Genomic DNA, 18475 nt, shown 5'->3' with positions numbered 1-18475 from the left:
AATAAAAGTGATTTTGTTGTCATTGTGTAGTGATGTCCTGGGAGTTAGGAAGATTATTCTCAAAATGAATCTTTAGGATTAATGTTTCACTACTATTTTTTGTTTTAATGTGTGAAAAATGTATGCTGCTTGTTGAGAAATCATCTTACTATGGAAAGGGAAGCCAGGTATTCACTTTTTTAAGTGGTACTTTATAGCCACTTAGCATTATATGTTGGATTTTACATTATCATCATCACAGTGGAAGTGTTTGTATGTCTTGAAGGAGGCTGATTGTCCCTGTCTTACCTATCTACTCTTAAAACTTAGAAGGATGTTTCATAGTAAGTTTTCTAAGATCCAAATGATATTTTATTAAAGGTGAGCAGAAAGCTGGATTAGGATGTGGTAAACAGCAATGCAGGTCAGGAAAAATTTTGTATTTCTGCTGAATTGATACTTAAGCTAGCTTTAACCTTATTTTCACAAGGAAAATGGGGAAGTAGCTCTGTAGTTACCAGGTGCTATTTTGCTCCTGTAATATGTCAGTTTCAGAAACTGAGAGAGTTTAAAATAAGATGGACAGCAGCTGATGTGACTTTTAAATTAAAAAAAGTCCTTTTATTGCTAATATATTAAGAGGTAGCGTAGAACAAAATAATTTTCAAGTTACCATTGATCTTTATAAGTGGTATGATAAGAGCAGCTCTGTATGATACAGTGATACAATTGAAATACAATCCATTTTTCAGCAGATAGATTTATGCTTTTATTAGACCACAGAGAATGAACATAATAGTATACATCATATATATATATTTTAAAATAAAACATTGTGTTAAAAATTATGAGGCAAGAGTGTATAAATCATTCAACTACTCATTTATTGCCTTCTAACTGAATAGGTTTTATAAAATTGTGTGACATGACAAATTAGATACGGTTTTCAGCTGTTGAATTACCTTCAGTATTTTTGTACAGTACCAATTCTATTTGGTGCTATAACAACAACAAAAAAGGCCATCTGTGTGCAATTGTTTTATATGTAAATTTTAATGTAGTAAGTGGTTCACTCATTCACTATTTTGTAACAGAACTCTTATTACACTTGAATGTTACATTTATTTTTGCAGCAGTTCATAGAAGCAGGTGAATATGGTCTCTCAAAACTGTCGTCATTACTAGCCAGTTTTGGGTACAGGGGTGGTCTCAATGTTATTCTCAAGTGTGAACTTGTATTCATGAGGTTGGCCTTTTGTTTTCATTCTTTCCTTTCACATTTATTTTGACTTTTACTGTTTATCAAAACTGAGTATTTGGATTTTTTTTCCTAATTGGTGGTTTAAGAATTACTAGCGTTTCATTTGTAAGTAATCCACAGAACTAAACTTACAGCTTATATTTAATACTTCTAAGCAGGAAATTCAGTGCAGAGCTTGAAACAGAGACCCACAGAAGTGGCTTCTGGGAGAAGCTACTAGAAGCTTCCATGATGTCTCACAGAGCCAATCTCTGATGGCTCTGAAGATGGACATGCTGCTGGCCCAATTAGAGAAATTGGTAATGCCTCTGTGATGACACATTTAAGAAGAAAATCTGCACAGGGGTAGTTTTTTCTCATGGCTGGCAAGGCACCACCACTGGGACCATGCTGCAGGCAGAAGGGGCAGGGGCAGCGACAAGGGCTTCTCCTCCTCAGTGCCTGCACAAAGAGAGATGTTGAATGGCAGCGGCGCTGCGGCGGATGCACCACCTGCAGCTGCTGGCAGTGGAAACAGGGTGAGCGATTGCCCCACACAGAACCTAGACAAAATCAACTTCTCAGTGCTGCAAGATCCTGCAGAGATCTTTGAACTGGTGGAATTTGTTGGCAACGGTATTTAAGAGCAACAGGTTTGTTTCCTAGTCGGACAAAAAGGAAGAGGTGAAGACATGGAAAAAGACATGGTGGCACCAAGGTGTTGGGGGTTGGTTCTTTCCCTTTTCCCTCTGTGGAGTTTTCCCCATTGTCATGCTAAGATACCTGTTAACTGGGCACTGGTGGCAAGGGGGAGGAGAGAGAAGAGGGAAACCCCACGATATTAAAACATCCAGAAGAGCAGACGGAAGGCTCTGGCTCTCCCCGTTTCCCCAACGGAGTTCGGACGAGAAGGACGATCGGTGCCTCAGCCCCATCCCTGCCATCCCAGCACCAGGAGCCATCCTCACTGCTGTCAGACCCTGCCCTGCTGCCTTCTCGCTGTAACCTGCCACCATCCAGCACTCTGCTGAGCACTGGGACCCACACCGTGAGCGGAGGGCTCTCTCCATCTCTCTCTCCCCCTGGGACAGCTCTGCCATCACCCCCAGCCCTCCTGCAGCTCTGTGGGACCTGCCCACCCCCAGCACCGGGAACTGCAGCTCAGGGAAAAGGTGCCTGCAGCCAAAAAACACTGGGACTGAGTTACTGTTCTGTTTGTGGGTAATTTCATAGCTGGTGTTGTTCTTGTTTGTCTTGTTAGTTCTACTAGTAAAGAACTGTTATTCCTATCCTTGTATCTTTGCCTGAGACCTGCCTTAATTTCAGAATCATAATAATCTGTAGGAAGGAAGGATCATTTCCTTAGCAAACACCTGTCTTTCAAACCAGGACACAAGGTCAGTGAAAAGAAAGAGCAGGATGTGCTCCAAGCACTGGAGTAGAGATTTCTCTGCAAGCCATGGGAAGGACTATAATAAAACAAACTATCTCCCTGTAACCCATGGAGTCCATGGGGGATGCAGAGATCCGCTCACAGCCCATGGGAAAAGTGTTCATACCAGAGCAGGTGGATGCTAAAAAGAACTGTAATCCAATGGGAGACCCAAACAGAGAGAGAGGGCCCTTGTTTCCAGAGACAGAAAAAAGAGGGCCCTTGCTTCCAAACTAGAGCAGCTTATCCTTAAAGGACTACACCTCATGAACCAGTGACTCATGCCATGGCAGTTTTGGGAAGACTGTTTTGCCTGTGGGAAGGACTCACGTTATAGCAGGTTGGGTGGGACTGCTACTCGTGAAATTGGAACCACACTGGAGAAGTTCATGGAGAACTGTCTCCGTGGGAAGGACCTCATGGCAATAGCAGAAGACAGACTCCTTTCCTTAAGAAAACTCAAGAAAAATTTTGAGTGATGAACTGACCAAACACCTCTATTTCCTGTCTCCCTGCACTGTCGGTGAGAAGGAGAGAAGGGCTGGGGGGTAAAAAGGTGTTTTAAAGGCTTATTTTACTCGTCATTATCCTCTTCTGACTCTGTTAATAATGAGTTTACTTTATACCTTTAAGTTTGAGCTTGTTTTGCCCTTAGAGTGTTTTCTCCTGATCCTTATCTCAACTCACAAGCCTTTTGTTTGGTTGTCTGTGGGTGCCTGGCATGTTAACAGTGTCAAACCATGACAGACTTCAACCTGACCTAATTAACAGCTTTTCAGTCATAAGGATTTTGAAGAAGGTCTATTTTGAAGAGCTACAATGAGGTTAATGCTAGTACATGCTTATAGCATTGCATCTTTTCCCATCACTGTTTGATATAAATTATGATAATTATTTGAGAACTAGCAAGATCTTTACCTTGTGAATTGTAGATTGGGAAAGTGTCTCAGTAAGGATGTTAGTATGACATGGTCTAGCTGTTCATCATAACTCTGCTGATTTGGCAAGAAATGCTTACCAATATCAAAACTTTGCAACAGAGGGATGGAGATGTTTCAAACAGGATATTAAGTCAAACTATCTCGTTCCATTTTCCTGTATCAGAACTGACGTGTGCAAGGGCTATGTGTTTTTGAAATGAAATGTGTTGCAGGAGTTTTCTTTCTGTTTTATTTTGAAGAATGTCTTGGTTTATTCTGGTCTGGAATTTTCAGGAAGCAGCTGTGCCTCACATTCCTGTTATTCAAGAGATTTATCAAAATCTTGGCACCTCCAACCAAAATTCCAAGAGTGGTTGAGTATTTGGGAGAATTTCAAAATAAGAACTAAATGTAGAGGAAAAAAAATATGAATTTATCAGTTTTACTTGGACCTAATATTTATCACATCTTTCCAAAGGACTTGAATCTTTTAGGTGAATGTAATTGGCTCATTGTACAAATGTATTACTTTAGTGTTTACCTGAGAATTTGATGCCTGTAAAGATATAAGAGCAACGTTATTAAAATCTTTGTCAGAATAGTAGTTGTCCAATCACTTTACTGGACCAATTGCTAGGAATAAGTAAGTAAACTGAGAAAGAAATGTATTTTTTTTTCCTGTGCAGTCTTGGTTGTCTTTGTGCATAATCATTGAATCTGAGTTAGTTGTTCCATATCAACTTGCTAGCTGGGCAGCACAGTTACTCAGAAATTGGCTGTTTTACTGACACACTATTTCTTTACTCATACATTTAGTGATTATCACTCTGTCATTAAGTTAGGTGGTTCATTAGCTGTCATCTACATGTATAGAAATGGTAATCAGATCTTTGACTGCCCTGCAAAGTATCCCATTTCATTTCATGCAAGTGTATATGAGATGATGGGTTTTGTACCCTTACTTGCCACTGTCATGTTTTGGTCAGTGGAGTTGAGAAACTCATGTTTTACTGCCTGTCTTCTGAAATAACTTACCAAGGCAAAACTTACATCTTGTGACTGGAATATTTCAAGTCTTTAAAACAAAAGTGGAAATTAAAGGTGGGCAGGCTGTAGTTGGGTTAGAACAGACTGTTCTTACATGGTTTAACTGTTGAATAATTTTCTGTTGCTAAAGTGTAGCAAAGTCATCACCATTCTATTTCTTCTGGTTTCAATGATACAGTTACTTTGCAGTTAGAGTGGATCTGTTTTGTAAATTATAGATGTTATATATATATATTTTATATATACATATAATATATAGATATAGGTATATATACATATATTATATAGATATAAATATTTTGTAAAATATTATACGTAAATTATAGATACACCATAGTTTCCAAGGTCCTTTAACCAGGTGCTGTGTCTTTGGTTTACATCTTAGGGTTCAAGATCAAAAGAAAGTTTTGACAATGAAAATATATGTGTGAATTATACTGCTGGAAGTCTTCCTCCACATTTTATACTACTCATAGCAGGTCATCTGATACACAGATTTACAAATTATCTGATTTTTTTTTTATACATATGTCATATACCTCTAGGATTCAAGCTTTTTAATGAGTAATAACAGTAGTTTTATAACATTGCTTACATCTTCAACAGCAGTGAAAAACATGGTCTCATTTATTTTGAAACAGTCTGTTCTGAATAAAAAACATGTAAACTGATTTTAAACTGTGTTTCCATGAATGCGAGGATCTTAAGAATAAGGAGCATGAGGTTAAAAGATAATTTTGCTTTATAGCTTAGCAGTTTAATTTAACCAATGTCATTGTCATTTTATGGCTGTTCTCTATGCTAGATGAAATAAATTGAAATGTGCTTGTCAGAAATTGAAAGGAGTTAGAAGATCATACTTCAGCTTACTCATAGAAATCTTAGTGAAAAATGATACATGGAGAGGGCAACACTTATTCTGATGCTGTATTTTTTAAAATAACGTGTGACACAACATGATAGTGCTTACTCTGTATGTGCCATGATAGTACTTTTAAAACTTTTTGTCCATTGATGAAGCCACTTAAAAAGCATTCTCTCCAGATGATTAGGTTATTTGTAAAAACTATCATTAACATAATAAGAGCACCTAAGGGCCCTTACATTGAGATTGTCTCTCTGGAGTGTGGGTACTTACCAAATGTTTCTCCAGAAAAACACTCCAATGTGGACACAGATAATATAATACAACTTTGCTTTGGTTTGTTAAACTGCGCTCTCACCTGTAAGAAGAAGAAGAACAAGATACTTCAGTAAAATAATTTTCACTTGCATAATGGAATGCTAGTAGTACTAGCCGCAGAGAATATGTGCCCACAAAGGCTCAAGGTACTACTTGTATGGGACTGAAGATTTGTTCCTTGAAAAATCAGTCAATTAAAAACCAAAACAGCATGCAAACATAACTATCAGGTTTCTTGGCTACAGGGAAAGGTTTGAGCTTTTACATTCCACTCCTTCCTTAGTAGTTTGATGACTGGGTTTTTTTCTGTCTGTGTCTGAATAGTTCCACAGGTTCCAAAAGAAAGGTTGGGTCATCTGTGGACAAAAAATGTGTTGATGACTGTTAAGTTTGCACATCCACAGTATGTATATAATGTGAGTTGACATCATCTGGACTAATGCCTCAGTATGTTCAAAAAAAGGGGCTAATTTGCTGCTCTGAACTTAAAAAAATACATTTGCACTTAATGAAGAAAGATTATTGGGGAAAAAAATAAGTTAGCACTTTATGCGGCTTTTTAAAAAATTGTACTTTTAAGAGTAAAATTAATTAAATACATTAAGCATATTTTTCACATTAAAATTACATTTTTGTTTGCAGTTTCTGAAACTTGCAAATTTCTTTTCTAAACCAGGAAATCAAAGTCTCATTCTACCTACACTGGTATGAAATTATAAAGTCTTTGATATCAGCTTAGGTAGTGAGAATAATTTTAATTATATTTAAGAGAAGTCTTTTACTTAAAATTCTGGCTTTCTAAACTCAGATAACACACTTTTTTTTCCCCCTAAAGGTAACCAAATTCCTAAATATTAAATTAATGTAATTTCTGTAACTGTAGTTAACCATGTCCTTGTATTACTGAGTGTTGACAAAATTCTTAGTAAGATGCAGCAATGGTTTTGAGACACTGTTTGCCTACAGTATTCTGCATGCTGTAAATAAACAGGATGAAAATATGTTTATTCCATCAAAAACAGCTTTGATCCTAATTAAATGTTTATTTTAGGAGGATAAAAGGATTAAATAAAATTAACATAGTTATCATGATTTATACTTGTGGGGGAGGTAAGGAGCTGGGGAGTGGCGCTGAAATCTATCGATATAATCCCCTTATCAGTATTGGGACCAATTACCAAAATATCTGGTCTTGAGAAGGCTGTAGCTTATTTGTACCTTGTAGTTTATTAGCTTGCTCACAGATTCGTATCAGATACATGTAGGAATTCACTCATAATAGTAGTAGATTGGCACAGATTTAACAACACATAGTGTCTTTTATACTGCACAATGCTGTAATCTATTTGGGTATGTTTGAGATACATCAGCACAAAGTGCATAAGAGGCTTTGACTGTGTCCCAGGAGCCAAAGTGTGTGAAAAAGACATTTAGTTTCATAATTCTGAGAACAGGTTTCACAAGCTAAAAAGATACCTGCCAATCTTTTGTCACGTTTAGAATTGGAATTTATTATTATTATTCTTAAAACTAGTTTTGCCTTGATCTAAATTCTGTTTTCTAACTGAAACTGTATAAAATACTGCTTTTGAAGAACATACAGAAATTAAATACTGAAAAGGTGCTTTCAGATTGTTTTGGATTGTTTTGTTTTGTTTTCACCTAAGTGTCCACACAAATATAAATAAAATAGTTCTGGATGTTCAATTGTTCTTGTGACCTTTGCAACTGAAATCACTGTAATAACCTAACAGAAACATCTGGTTTCATAAAAAGAGTTATGATTCTAGATTAATGTTAAGGAGTGGATCAGCTCCTTGAAAACAAAGTCTGTTTTCTTTCAGATATTCTGATGACAAAACAAGAAAGAAAATATCTGCTTTCTCAGCATAACTAGTTCTAAAATTCTTTTCTGTGCATTTTCTGTGATGTCAGTGGGTCTCTAAGAAGTTATTAATATATATTATGTTTTATAAAACAACTGCTGATTGCTAAAGGAGCTGAATGACACATTCACCTTTGAATACAGTAATTGATTCAGTTTATAGTCTCTGCTTCAGCTAATTAAGCACCAAGGACCAGATATTAGGTTGGATAATGTCTTATTCATTAACTACTTAATTAAAAAAGATTGTTTGAAAGTGAGGCCATACCTACTTTTACTGAAGATGGTACAGTCTGGCCTGAAGGAAAATTTTTTTAGCTATAGCTCAACAGTACTTAAATGTTAATTGTTAATTCTGCAAATTCAGGCCTTATTTTGTAAGGGTAGCTTAATCAATGAATAAAAAGGACTAGTGTTACCTTAATTTTAAGTAGTTTTTCTTTTTAAAATACGGAATATATGAAATACTTTTGTCTCCAAATAATGAAGAAAAATATTGTGGTTTTTTTTTTTTTTGTTTTGTTTTGTTTTGTTTTGTTTTTTTTTTGTTTTAGCATAGAGAAGTGTCTTAAGGACCTGCAATCAGACGTAAATGAAATAAGTACTGATGAAGTACTACAAAGCACAACTGACTGCATTCAGTGGCTAAATAACTGCAATTTTAGTTCTCTCAGACCTTCTTCTACAGACCATGGAGAGCTGCTGGAGTTCCTTAAGACCTTGGTAAATATTGTTTATTAAAGACTTTAATATTGGAAAGTTGGTTATACGATTGGAGGTGGGAGAGTGGGTGGGTGAATTCAATTCGTTTTCTCATTTCAGTTTTTACTCTTGTGAGAATAGTTCATAAATTCATGTCTGCAGAAGGGTGCTATGTTTCCTTTTGATCATGCCTTAAATAGACAAACTTGGAACAAAATCTTTTCACAGATGCTACCATATGTTAAGCTCTGCTTGGATTGTTTTATAAAACACATGTTGGTAAAAAAAAACCCAGTTGTATCAGTATGAATTTAACTCATCTAATAGATATTGCTATCCTTTATGCATTATTTAATGATAAACTTCCTACCTGCTATGTGGCCAGAGGACTAGGTGGTAGATGTCCTTTCCTTGGAAATGTTCAAGGCCAAGTTGTACTGGGTTCTGAGCAGCCTTGTCTGGTTGAAGATGTTCCTGCTCATTGTGGGATAATTGTACTAAAAGAGCTTTAGGAAAGTCCCTTCCAATCCAAATGATTCTATGATTTTACACTTCTCAATGGTAAACGTGGGAGCTATATGCATTGTTCTATCAAGTTATACCAGTAGATGCAACCAGAAATCAAATTTCACTTCAATGAAAAGTACCATCATTTTAGAGAGTATTTTTATGCAAAATTTTTATTAAAAGTTTTCATTCAAATATGTGTGGAAATGAGAGTCTGAGAAATTGAATTGGCAATATTAGTGAAGGTTGATCCCTCTGTAAATGATGGTCTTCAAGTTCATATATAAACTTTTTATATGCGCATTTGATATGATACATATATAGGAGGTCAAAACAAATAAACAGTCTCCAGTGACTATTCTTTGTAATTTCCGTATCATGGTTTAGTTGTAGATCATGAACAACTTTAGGCTAAGATTAGCTGTAATGGAGGAGGAAATCTGTAGAGAAGTGTTTTCCTTGGCTAGAGCACAAGCTTAATGAAATGAGCTCTTGGGGTTTTTTTAAACTCTTTAAATCTTGTTACTCTTTCAGTCACCGTTGATTTCACTGGATACTGACCTGTGTCAAATGAGGAAGTAACTTTTAGAGACACCAGGTCTTCAGTGTTCATCTGATAAAGAGTGATTTTGTTCTCTTCTGACAAAAGTAATCAGTATGAATGTTGCTGTTAATGATCGTACTCAAGGGTGTCAGAGAATGCTACATGTCATACTTGATCTAGATTAAATAAGAGAATCCCAGAAAAAACTGACTGTGAAGTACTTGTTTCAGGAGTCTTTTGTTATTCCTCTTAGTCCACTTAGATCCTTACTGAATTCCTTCAGAATCTGGCATGGCACTTATGACTTACTTGTGTCCATTCTCTGTTTACTTCCTTCTCCGTGGTCTAGCCAAGCCATGTGCCTGAACACCAGATGGCGGCATTTGTTTGGAAAACTCTAAAATGTCCCCATCTTACGCATAATGTGCTTTCTAGCTCTTCAGCTTCCCAGGAGCTTACTAACTGCATGACAGTCTTGCTGTGAGCTGTAGTATCCAGTTAAGCATTGAGAACGGCTCTGTGGCAGGCTGCTAAACAGACAGCAAAGTGAGAAGCTTCAAAGTTTCAATTCTGCAGAGTTTATCACGAAAGCATCTTTGGAGCTCAGCAACTTTCACATCACTATTTCCAGGTTTATGGCTGCTTAGATAATCCAGCCTGTTGTGTAGATAGGATTACAGATGTAAAGTGTATCTGTCTGTCTGTATCTGTAGTACTGAATGTACTACACTCTGTCTTGTAAGAAGTTATATTCACAACAGATAATCTTCAGTTCCATAAATAGGTCTGCTGTAAACTATTTTCAGTAATACTCAGCATTAATTTTATTATGATCTGACCTTTCAAAGATATATAACTCTATTCATTAAAGTAATTAGATAATTTCTTCTTGCATGCTTTTAATTAAGTATATATAATTCATATTCAGTAACAGGAACTTTCTTTTTACTTCAGGACAATATTCCATTGTTATCATCTGCTATGTGTGTTTATTTTGTTGGGAATATTTATGTTTTAAGGTGCTGGAACAGTTTAAAAGAAGTAAAAAATACTTCTTGGGCATTGCCTGGGGTTCAGTATTTAGGTTTATTTTTATTATAATGCATTTGTAAATTTGTATGAAAATACCAAGGATTTCTTCATGAAGCCTGAAAATGTTAATTATGTGAAATTTTGTCATTGTGTGTACTGTCTTGTAACTCAGTATTTAAAAGCTGAATATATGCGCTAACACACTGTTCCTGCTAAAATAATGGTAGATTGCTTTTTTAAGCAGGCCTTCGTCTTGCTATACTTGTTTATTGATATGGTAGGTAGTTGTCCATGCTAGGCAGTAGTCCAGTTGGTAAACTGCAACTGATTTTCTGTATTGTTATTGAGCACAGAAAGCACTAACTTGCTATGCTCAAAAGGGAACTTTTTATGCTTCTCCAAAATCTTCGGATACTAATTTGGATCTTTTCTTGAAGAGTGTTGGCATAATCTTTTGCAATATTTCTGTAGGTTAATTTTTAAATTAAAAAGCCTGTATCAATATAGGCAATGTATGAAGACACTTGATGGCACTTTTCAGAGCTTCAAAGTTTACTTCAGGTCCTCTTTCTAGTATCATTAAGTCTAAAATAGCATCTGCAAGCACCTGTTTTTAGTGCTGTAGTTTAAATTGCAAAACATTCTCAGATATATAAAAATATTTCTACTTTGCCATAAAAAGCAGCTGTAGGGATTTTCTTGGAAGATCATTTGGATTCATCATTGAAGGCATCAGGTGCATGCACTGTTTTGACAGCTTTTCTTGCTTTGTACATTTCAGAATGTAGTATTTGAGAATGATTCATTAAAAACACCAACATTTAAAGTTCAGAAGTTTACTTGTTAAGAGACCACCTTTCAGCACAGTGGTTAGTAATCAGGGTTTCAGTTTACACTTTGAAACACATTTTCTTTGGGGCCACTAAACTTGGTAGAATAGTTCAGCAGATAATAAAAGAAAATTGGATCAGTGTTATGTATCTGCATTTTGAGATATAGGATTTAAGATTTGAACCAGTTGTGCATACTTTTATTACCCACACATAATTTTGTAGGATGATATTCAACTGATAATTTCCTTTACTATTCTGTCTTCCATATCTCTCCTGCTTGTAAGTAAAATGAATTAATAAGAATTATTTTGAAATAAAGATCTAAAATTGAAGAAAAATAGGTAGTCTGGTTTTTTTTAAGTTATAAGAGGCAATCATGCTCCCAGTCTGTTATTCAGAATTAGCTACGGTAGTGAAAGTGGGGGTTTTTTTAAATTTTGTCGAGAAACTCTGGTCAGAATAGAGGGCACCAGAAAGGTTAAGCCGTCTAATCTAAGGTATGTAACAAGTTTAAAGCATCCAGAACAAAGAATAGGAGTTCTGAATTTAAAAATTTTTGTGCCTCTAAAGCATGATTATCTATTGATAAAAACTTGATATAAGAGAAAAATTTAATATTTGCCATTCAGAAGTAGTTATATTTTTGCAGTATCATACTCAAACTTGATTTACCTCTCTTTCAAAATGGGAAGAGAAATGAAACTCATAATTTCTTCAAATACTATAAGTTAAATAAATGAGTAATGCTGAAGTTGGAAGGTAGCTATGGTTTCTTTACCAGCCTTGCTTTATAGGATGGAGTATGACTTGGAGACTTCTGCTGGTTTCAGGTGTCTAGTACAAGGCTGTTTTGGATGTATGCTGAACACAGAGTTGATAATACAGAGATTTTTGTATTATTGCTGAGCTGGCCTTACACAGAGCCTTTCTGCTGTTCATACTGCCACACTGGTCAGGAAGTTGGGGGTGCATGGGAAGCTGGGAGGAGACACAGCCAGAACAGGCAACCCAAACTGACCAAAGGGATATTCCAGACCATATGACATCATGGTCAGTATATAAAGTGCAGGGAAGAAAGAAGGTGAGTATGTCTGGAGTGACAGCCTTTGTTATCCCAAGTAACAGTAATGTGTGATGGGGCCCTGCTCTCTTGGAGATGGTGGAACACCTGCCTGCCAGTGGAAGATATGGATTAATTCCTTGGTTTGCTTTGCTTGTGTGATCAGCTTTTGCTTTCCCTGTTAAACTGTCTGTCTCTCAGCCCATGAGTTTTATGTTTTTTACCCTTCCAACTCTCTGCTGGTACAGGAAAGAGCAAGTGGCAAACTAGGGCTTGGTTGCTGGCTGGGATGAAACTGTGACAGAGACACAGATAAAGGACATGACTGGAATGAACCCCTCTGAGGTGGTTTGCCACAATGCTTTTTCTCTGTTGGAGAGAAGCAGTGGGAGGTAAAGAAGCAAGTGAGAGGGCTTCTAGATTCTCATCCACTTAAGACTTTCCTACTGAAACTAAGAAAATCAAGAATAGCACCAATTCCACTCACTTTCCTTGTAATGGTAATATTGAGCTGCTACAAGAGGAGCTGCTATTTGCTGCATGACCTCTTGAAGCTGAAGCAGCTCTAAGGTCAAAGATCCTAGCCCTGGACTTGAGAGAGAGTTCTTCAGACTTGAATGAAGAAGAAACACCAGCCATGTGGTTTCACTTGCTTTAACTGACTGCCTTCTCCAACCCATACAGCATAGATGTATATGGAGGTCACTAATATCAGTCTGCATCTTAGTGTGATGGGATACACAGCTTCTTATTCTTCTGTCCTGTGTGATCTAAGGCTATTTTAATTCTTAACAAGTTTTCAATTTTAGTTCCTTAAGGGGGAGTCCTGGGAAGACTTTCTTATCCTTAGAATGGTCTTTTTGATGATTGCCTGCTGAGCCATAGAAAGGGACCATTTTAGAAATTCATTGTTTGGTTTTATGAGAAAAACCTGTCATTGTCTGTATAAATTTTAAGTAATTTTTACATACAGTTTTCTTTAAAAGGTGGTGTGACAACAAAAAGGCTGCCAAGGGTTTCCTTTGAACTGGGGTCTAGAATTGATTGAGAAAAGAAGTTGGGGATATAAGAAAGATGAGAAGATGAATGTGAATTATTGGCAGAGGTAGATAAGAAAATTAATTCGCATATAAATCATGTTTTCTATGGATTTTATAATTTCCGTTGCTTAAATATATTAATTGCTGTTAGGATAATTAGTATTGGAAACACAGTTTTTACTGAAGTATGAAGCTGTTCATTTAATGAACCAGAATTAACAAAAATTTCTAAAATATTGTCTGATTTATCTTTGTTAGCAAAGCTTGCTGAAGAATGAGAAGAATCAAGAAGAAATGGTCCTTCACTTCCTTCTGGATCTCTCTAGTCAGTGTGGTGTTTCATTTCCCTGTACGGCAAGCGGGACGTCTTTTGAGTTAACATCTTCCCTTCATACCATTCAGGATGATTCAGCTGTGGATATGAAATCTCTTTGGGATGATGTGAGATTGCATCTTCGGCAATTTTTAGTAAAGAGACTGCAAAGTCAAGAAGAAACAAACACTAATGCTTTGCAACAACAAATGGAGTTTAAAACACAGTGTGTGCAGCAGCTTTTGTTTCTTTATCCCAAATCAGAAGTCTTATTGAAGTATCAAAATATGCAGAATAAACTGGTTAGTGATCTTCTACAGAACTGTATTTTGTCTAGTTGTGGTGAAACAAATTTTGATAAGGTGGTTCATGGTTATCAAAGTTCTATACCCAGATTGTGCGCAATGATAAAAGAGGATTTGTATATACTAAGTGGAACTATTGGTCCATCTTCGTCATTAAAGTTTATTAATGAAACTTACCTGGATACCATCACTGAAGAAATGACTGTTCTTCTTGAAAGACTTTGTGAGCTGCAGTTCAAAGAAAATGCTCTACACATAGTTAAAGCAAACAAGATTTCAAAGAAGCATAGAGGAACAGTTCACACTGTAGGTTAGTAGTCTTATTTTATGTTCTTTGTAGTTAGATATTATTTTAATTATGCTACCTTTTTTTTAAATATACTTGATTAGTTTCTGTGAAGAGAGAGACCCAAAACTAGTAATTACGGCTTTATGTTTTAAACATATTAGTGCAGTTGAATTCTAGACTTTGTCAGAATTGTGGTGCAGAAGTAAGAGAGAGAAACTCGTAATTTAACAAAACCCTATTGTAATCCATTGGATAATACTGTCATGTCATAGTAATTTTTTCAGCCTGTTTTACTCCAGCTGTTGAAATATGTACTTAAAAAAGAACTATTTAATCCAGATTTAAATAAATACAAACCCTTCAATCTTCTACTTATTTTTTTTTGTCAGGCATTTAAAGGAGGTTATATATGTAAAGACTGTACAGTTGTGTGTCCATGAAACAGATACTGATTCACACATCAGAGCTGACCCAAAAGATTCTATGCAGATTCATATTCCCAAACAAAGAAACAAACAAAAAATCTATTTACATTTGCTAGTCTTGTGAAAGTACAGCAAGTTAGAGTTAATACAGCCTGGTCATTTCTTCTTGTTCCAAGAAATGTCGAGCAAGAAAGGAATCTGTTATTGATGTAGTGTTTTCTGTATTTTCTTTTTGTTGTTTTTAAGTCAGACATGGCAATTTCCAAAGGGAAGAACCAATGCTTTGGAAAAAATAATACAGAATAGAAACTTCCATAACATAATTGCACAATTTTATGTAATTGCTTTTTCAATGCAGTGTCTTGAGCACGCCTCTGTGCAGGAACTGTTTGTTTAAAGCACAGCTTTCCATAAAGCGATCCATAGACAGAAAATATTAAAAGTTTAGAATTGTATGAAAAAGACAGAAACAAAAGATCTTTGAATTGTGCAGCATAGAGAAAGGATTAGTGAGGTGAGGATTTGTCAGGTCTCTATAGAAGAAAATTACACACGTCCAAGTTTTAAAGTCAGCATATGTGTTAGTATAAGTCAGCTAAAAATTCCAGTGGAAGAAATGCAAAGATAATTTTTCAACAGCAACTGAAATATGGAGGAATATTGGAACATGTGAAAGACAAGGAAAAGGCAATGAGACTTTGATAAAAAAAAAAAGTAAGTTGAAAGGATGAGAATGCAGTGTTGGTGGGAAACAATGAAAAGAAGTTGTGTCAGAGTACTGTTGAGATGTGAAATAACAAGAAATGTGGTTTTGAATTACATAGTGAGATGTGAGTCATCAGTGAAAGGATTCACTGACAAAAAAAATTACCTGTAGTGAACAGAAATTCGTAACCCGATTTTTCTTTCAGTCTCAAAACAGCTCACGAAGATGGGGCAGTTCAGTTATCTCCATTTTACATCTAATACATGGAGTTTAAAGTGATCACAAACGTGTCTGTTTGAAAAATCGTACTTTAACTCTGTATTACAAGATGGAAGAAAACAGTTATTCAATTTATTAATCCACTACTTCCTCTGCTTAATTTTTTTTTTGCCACAGGATGTGACTTTGCATGTTTTTGTGCCAATACATCTGTCAGTACAGATTTCCAGCGGACATTTCTTTTGTATAGTCAAAAATACAGAGGAATGTGAAAAGAAAGTAAATCTTAGGACTTGCTTGCAACTTTAAAAGATTTCCTGAAATTAATTAAAATGTAATATCTCTATGTCATAAATATTAGGCCAGATTTTAATTTTTATTGAAAATTCATTAAATGTCAGATTTCAGATGCAGCAGCTGTCTCCTTAGCACCTATAAAATGTGTTTAGAATTGATGTTCATTAATATAATTCAATTCTCAGGATTGCTTTCTTCACAAGGGCTGTCATAGTCGTGCCATCATGTTATTTTACTTAAGAAGTTAGTATGGGAAGTAGATATTGACTAGCCTACTGGTTTCCTACTAGTTTTCTGCAGAAAATTGCTCAAATGGACTTCAGGCAGGGAAACCATAAGGTACCAATAGTGAAATCAGAACTCAGAGGGCTAAAACAAAATATGAGGTCAGAGTTGTGAAGTTTTGATTGTGATTTCATGTTCCTTTCATTTTCTGGATATGTCATGTCCTATTATTCGGTTATTGATCAATTTAAGCAAAACTAATCCTGTATCATAACTAAAACAGTTATTACTGAGTAATTTATTTGTATATGAGTTCATATGCGAAGAGTTTTTTGGAAAGACATTTCTCTCCTATAAATGTATGAATATACTACATTTGTACCACACTAAGTTATATAAATGCATTTTTTCCTTTAAAATTAAAGTGTTCACAAGGCATTTCATAGTGAAATAACTATTTGGGAAATGTTTTAAGAAGTTTGTAGTGGTGGACAAGTTCTTAATGTCAAGTCACATTTCCTGCTTGGAAATCCTAAAGTCTGGTACTTTGTTGCCCGTTTCTTAATGTCAAATGACTTTTTCTGCTTGGACATCATGAATTCTGGTACTTTGTTGCCCTCCAATAAATTTGAGTGGAAATTTATTTTTACATAGGTTAGAAGACAGTTTCAATATATTACCTTGACTATGATACCCAGTTTGCCTAGTATCAAAAGAACCTTGTGCATAATTATGGAGGGACAGAAATAAGGTTTTTTTTGGCTGAAAACCAGATCTGTTTCTTTTTTTTTTTTTTTTTTGTATGCTGCCTCTGCCCTCTGGGACCCCTCACACCAGCACATTGCAGAATATGAAAATAGTTTGATATGGGGCATTCTTTTGGGACTGTTATCCCAGAGGTGATAGAAGGGTTTGTATTTACTTAGTCCACTCCCAGGGTAATGTGGTTTTTAGTTGATGTTTGTTGGTGGGTTTTTTTTCATAAGAACTGCTGTAATTGATCCTACTATACAGCATAGGTAATATAAAACAGATAATAATAAAGCAGTGCCAGAACCTCAGAAAACTTTATATAGACAACCTGTTTCTTTTGGGAAAATAGAGATAGTGTATAACAAGCTTTAACAGAGTTATCTTTAAAATATTCCATATATAATAATCTATTTGTGAAGTAAGAAATTAGCATTTTTCTTTTCATTCTGTACTATAGCAGTTATTTGTGAAGTGCTTCAATGAGATTGTTTCCATTTATCAGTACCTAGGAAGTGTGTGACTTGACAGAGAAGCTGTCAAAATGGCATGTGAAAAGAGGCAAATTTTGGAACTCAGTATCTTCAATTGCCAGGTCTAGTGGACGCAGGTGGTTTTATGTTACAATTTGATACTCTTACCTGTTAGATCTGTGCTTCCTATTACCTTTAATCTATCTGCTGGATTCAGCCAATAGAATTTGGGCTGTTATTGTAGGAGGTTTTTATGTAACATTAATTATAATTTCTGTCTGTATTCTCAGAACATAATAAGTGTTTCCAGTTTGCTATAATGATGTGCAAGGAATGTTTCCCAACCCACTCCCTCAAGTTTTTTTTTATTATTAGTGGGATTTTGTTGTTTCAGAGTTTCTATGATATTAATCATTTGCATCTTTCAAAACTTTATGTAATGTTGTGATATTTAAAAGTATACCAAAAAAATCAAATTGACAATACTTAGCACGCAAAGAATCACAGCTGGTTTTCAGGTTATCTCTTTCAATTTCTTGCTTCAATTTCCAGTGTGGTATTTCTCAGAAACTATTTGCTGTAAGTCTTCGTATTGTAGTTTTACCTTTTGCACCTTTTTTGTGTTCCTTTGTTTGCAAAAATGTTAAGCTATTTAATCAGGCATGACTAACCTGTATTAATTTGTCATCTGTTAGATGAAGAAACAGCTACTCTTACATGTGGTATCTGCCAAAGAAACTTAAACCTCATTGAATTATGAACAGTTTATGTGTTAATGGAAGGTTTTCTTTGGCTTTATTTATATGGTTTTTGTGTATAAACAGAGTATAGATATTTATGTAGACTAATTAGCTGGGGTTTTAAATTTCCTGTGGTTAAAATGAAACAGAGAATAGAGCTTTATTTTTTCTGACATTTTCAAATTGATTGACTTAATATTTTTAAATGTCACAAACTTTCCAGGTACCCTTAAACATTTAAAGTCATAACTGAACTTTATTTTTAAAATCTGAGGCAATAGAAAATGTGTTGCTAAATATCAGCTGTTCATTTTTTTTAAGAAAAATAT

The 18475-nt window shown here is 35.4% G+C and overlaps 1 protein-coding gene and 1 long non-coding RNA gene across 3 annotated transcripts in view; one reads left to right on the top strand and one right to left on the bottom strand.

Moving 5' to 3' along the window:
* The window catches only part of KIAA0825 (KIAA0825 ortholog), a 203510-nt gene that overhangs the window by 12173 nt on the left and 172862 nt on the right, over positions 1-18475 (top strand). For both annotated transcript variants that reach the window (XM_062512691.1, XM_062512692.1), the window contains 2 exons: positions 8241-8409; positions 13663-14332. In XM_062512691.1, the coding sequence (XP_062368675.1) occupies positions 8241-8409; positions 13663-14332 (839 nt within the window). The remainder of the gene's footprint in view (positions 1-8240; positions 8410-13662; positions 14333-18475) is intronic.
* LOC134056131 (uncharacterized) lies at positions 573-14337 on the bottom strand. The gene is made up of 4 exons (XR_009934131.1): positions 14200-14337; positions 8759-13881; positions 5757-5841; positions 573-1881 (listed from the first exon to the last, which is right to left on the bottom strand). It is a non-coding gene; the product is annotated as an uncharacterized LOC134056131 (long non-coding RNA).

This window comes from Cinclus cinclus, chromosome Z (assembly GCF_963662255.1).
Source record: "Cinclus cinclus chromosome Z, bCinCin1.1, whole genome shotgun sequence".
NCBI classification, from domain to species: Eukaryota; Metazoa; Chordata; class Aves; order Passeriformes; family Cinclidae; genus Cinclus; species Cinclus cinclus.
The sequence above is the reverse complement of the archived record's forward strand: the minus strand, read 5'-3'. Positions and strand labels throughout refer to the sequence as shown.